This window comes from Echinops telfairi, unplaced genomic scaffold (genome assembly GCF_000313985.2).
Source record: "Echinops telfairi isolate 266 unplaced genomic scaffold, ASM31398v2 ScPeMD7_7430;HRSCAF=8468, whole genome shotgun sequence".
Lineage (NCBI taxonomy): Eukaryota > Metazoa > Chordata > Mammalia > Afrosoricida > Tenrecidae > Echinops > Echinops telfairi.
In genome coordinates, this window is record NW_022111330.1 from 184215 (window position 1) to 186845 (window position 2631).

Below are 2631 nucleotides of genomic sequence, written 5' to 3' on the forward strand. Positions count from 1 at the left end.
CCGGAAATGATTCACGGTGCCAGTACCCAAGATGGCCACCAGGCTCTTCCGCTGCGCTTTCAATGAAAGGGAAGTGGGCGGGAACACAGAAGCAGCCCGGCTCAACGCCAGCCACCTATCGGGGGCGTGGCTTCCGGCGTCCGGAGGCTGTGAATCCAGGCCATTGGCCTGGCGGAGGTGGCAGTTGACAGGCGCTCCTCCCCCGAAACCGGAGATTGCTATTGAGCGAGGCCGGCTGCCGTAAGCTCGTGACCCCACGCTCCCAGTTCCTTGCTAGCGAAGCGCTAGGCGCTAGGTATGGACGAGGGGAAGATGGACGAAAATGAATGGGGATACCACGGCGAAGGCAACAAGAGTCTGGTAGTGGCCCACGTACAGGTAAAGCTGCGAACGCTCAGCGCGGTGTGGGGACCTCTCGTCCGTACGATCGGCGAGTCTCTTGTCTCCCCGTTACCTACCCTGAGTCAATGTAATGCCCTCCATTACACATCTCTCAGGTCAGTTTCTCGTCCCTGTAGTGCCTCCCAACCTGCGTTAGATTCTGGTTTCTTCCAGCATCACCCCTTACCTAGCCCAGGTCTGTCGTCCCAGGTAATTACCTCCATTCCCCAAGTCAGACACCTATTCCCCCAGTATCACCTCCTGGTCGGTTCCGATTAACCCCATAATCACACCCTTCCTCGTTGGGTTAATTCAGTGTACGACCAGCATCATTCTCCAGTCATCGCGACGTCGCAGTACCCCCACCCTGTCTGTGTACTTCTGTAACGTTTAGCCTCATGTAGTGCCCTGTGGCCTCGTGGGACTGCAGCGGGCAGTGGGGAGAGGCTGGGTTGAGATGGAAGACTGGAATAGCCTTTCTTCCCCACCAGGGAGGGAAATCTCGGAATTGCTGCTGTTTTTGCTGCTGTTTAATAATATAATATTAAGAAAAGGTTCAGAAACTGTATCCTGTAACCTTAGTAATAATGATTCCCAAGGAGGTGAATCGAGGAAGAGAAGATTAAGAATTCTTGTGACCGGCTGCATTTTGTTGACATTACTTACTTCCATGCAACTTTGTAGGAATGTGGGTTCCTCAGGGGGGCTAGAATATTCATTGTGTAGAGGTTAAGAGCAAGTGATTTAGAGCCAAGAAACTTATGGGTTAGTACTACTCTGATCTACATGGTCATTGTGAGTTGAAATTGACAAGTTGGCAATGGGTGTGTTATATAGAGCTGGGGCGAGGAATTTTTGAGTGATGCAAATGGTTAAGCTGCCCTACTATTAGTGAAAGGTTTGCATTTGGAACCCACCTGGAGACTCCTGGGAATCTAGGCCTGATGATCTTCTTCAAAAAGGTCACAACCTTGAAAACCTTTTAGAGCACTTCTCCTGTACTTGTGAGGTCACCAGAGCTTGCCAGAAACCCGATTGATTTCACCATTGTTTGGTTGAGTCATAGTTTCTGAATTTGTAAAGTAGGAATGGAACCTTTTGGTGGAATGCCTGGAGTTTAACAACTTAGTCCAATGATTGATACCTGTTACCCTCAGTAGACTAACAAAGAAAGCAGAGCGTAGAGAATTTAAGGGCCCCTGACCCAAATAGTCTGCAAATCCAGTTATTCCTGGCCTCTGTTGTTACTGTGCTGTTGGAGCCAGATGGGCTGTAGTGAAGCTGTTTTTATTCAAATGGCCTCTTATATTCTGCCTTTGCATTTTGGTATTCCTGAGCAGTTGAGGAGTCTTGGTGGTGAAGTGGATTTCCCATTGGCCTGGTCACAGCAGTTTGAACCCACCAGCTACTCTGAGAGAGAAAAATGAGGCTTTATGTTCTCGTAAAAATTTACAGCCTTGGAAACTCTCTGGGCAGTTCTGCACTGCCTGTCAGGGTTGCTCTGAGTAATGGCAGTGAGTTTGGTTTGAGTTTTTAGCATAGTTGAAATACGTGCTTTGCTCAAGATCTTTAACTGAATTAGAACATGGATTAACCGAAACTGCTATTCTCTGTGTTGTCTGCTTGGTGCTGTTGTTTTTCAAGATCTCATACAATGAATATTATTCCAGTGTGATTCCCTTTTGTGGTCAGGTTGGTGAAATAATTCCTGAATTCTTTCATTTAAAAAAAAACCATCTTTGGATTTCTTAATAAGGTTGGATGGGGCATCTCTATTTTCTACAAAACCAAAGTGTCTTTTAAGGAAGCCCTCATGGTGTATTAGTTACACATTGGGCTGCAATTCTCAAGGTCAGCAGTTCAAAACCATGAATTGCTTCATGGGAATAAGATGAGGTTTTCTGTTTCTTGGAAACCACAGGGGCAGTTTTACCCTGTCCTGTGTGGTATGAGTTGGAATGTGTTGTCCTATGAATTGGAATCAACTTGATGGCAGTGAGTTTTTTTTAATATGCTAAGTAAGTAGTGGTTATAAGTTGGACTGAAATCCACAAGGTCAGCAGTTTGAAACCACTGGCTATTCTGTGCGAGAAAGATGGAGCTTTCTACTTGTGTTAAACAGGGTTCTCTAGAGAGATAAAACCAAATTGCTGATAATTCAATATATTTATTTATAAAGATAATTAGATATATAACAAGAAATGAACTGTTAAATCATATACAGATAAATATATAATACAAGAAAGAAAC

General features: G+C 45.3%; 1 protein-coding gene across 1 annotated transcript in view; it reads left to right on the top strand.

Moving 5' to 3' along the window:
• Nucleotides 1–293: 293 nt before the first annotated feature.
• IPPK (inositol-pentakisphosphate 2-kinase) overlaps nucleotides 294–2631 on the top strand; it is an 88752-nt gene continuing 86414 nt past the window's right edge. The window contains exon 1 of the mRNA XM_004717735.2: nucleotides 294–378. Within this exon, the coding sequence (XP_004717792.1) occupies nucleotides 298–378 (81 nt within the window). The 5' untranslated portion in view covers nucleotides 294–297. The remainder of the gene's footprint in view (nucleotides 379–2631) is intronic.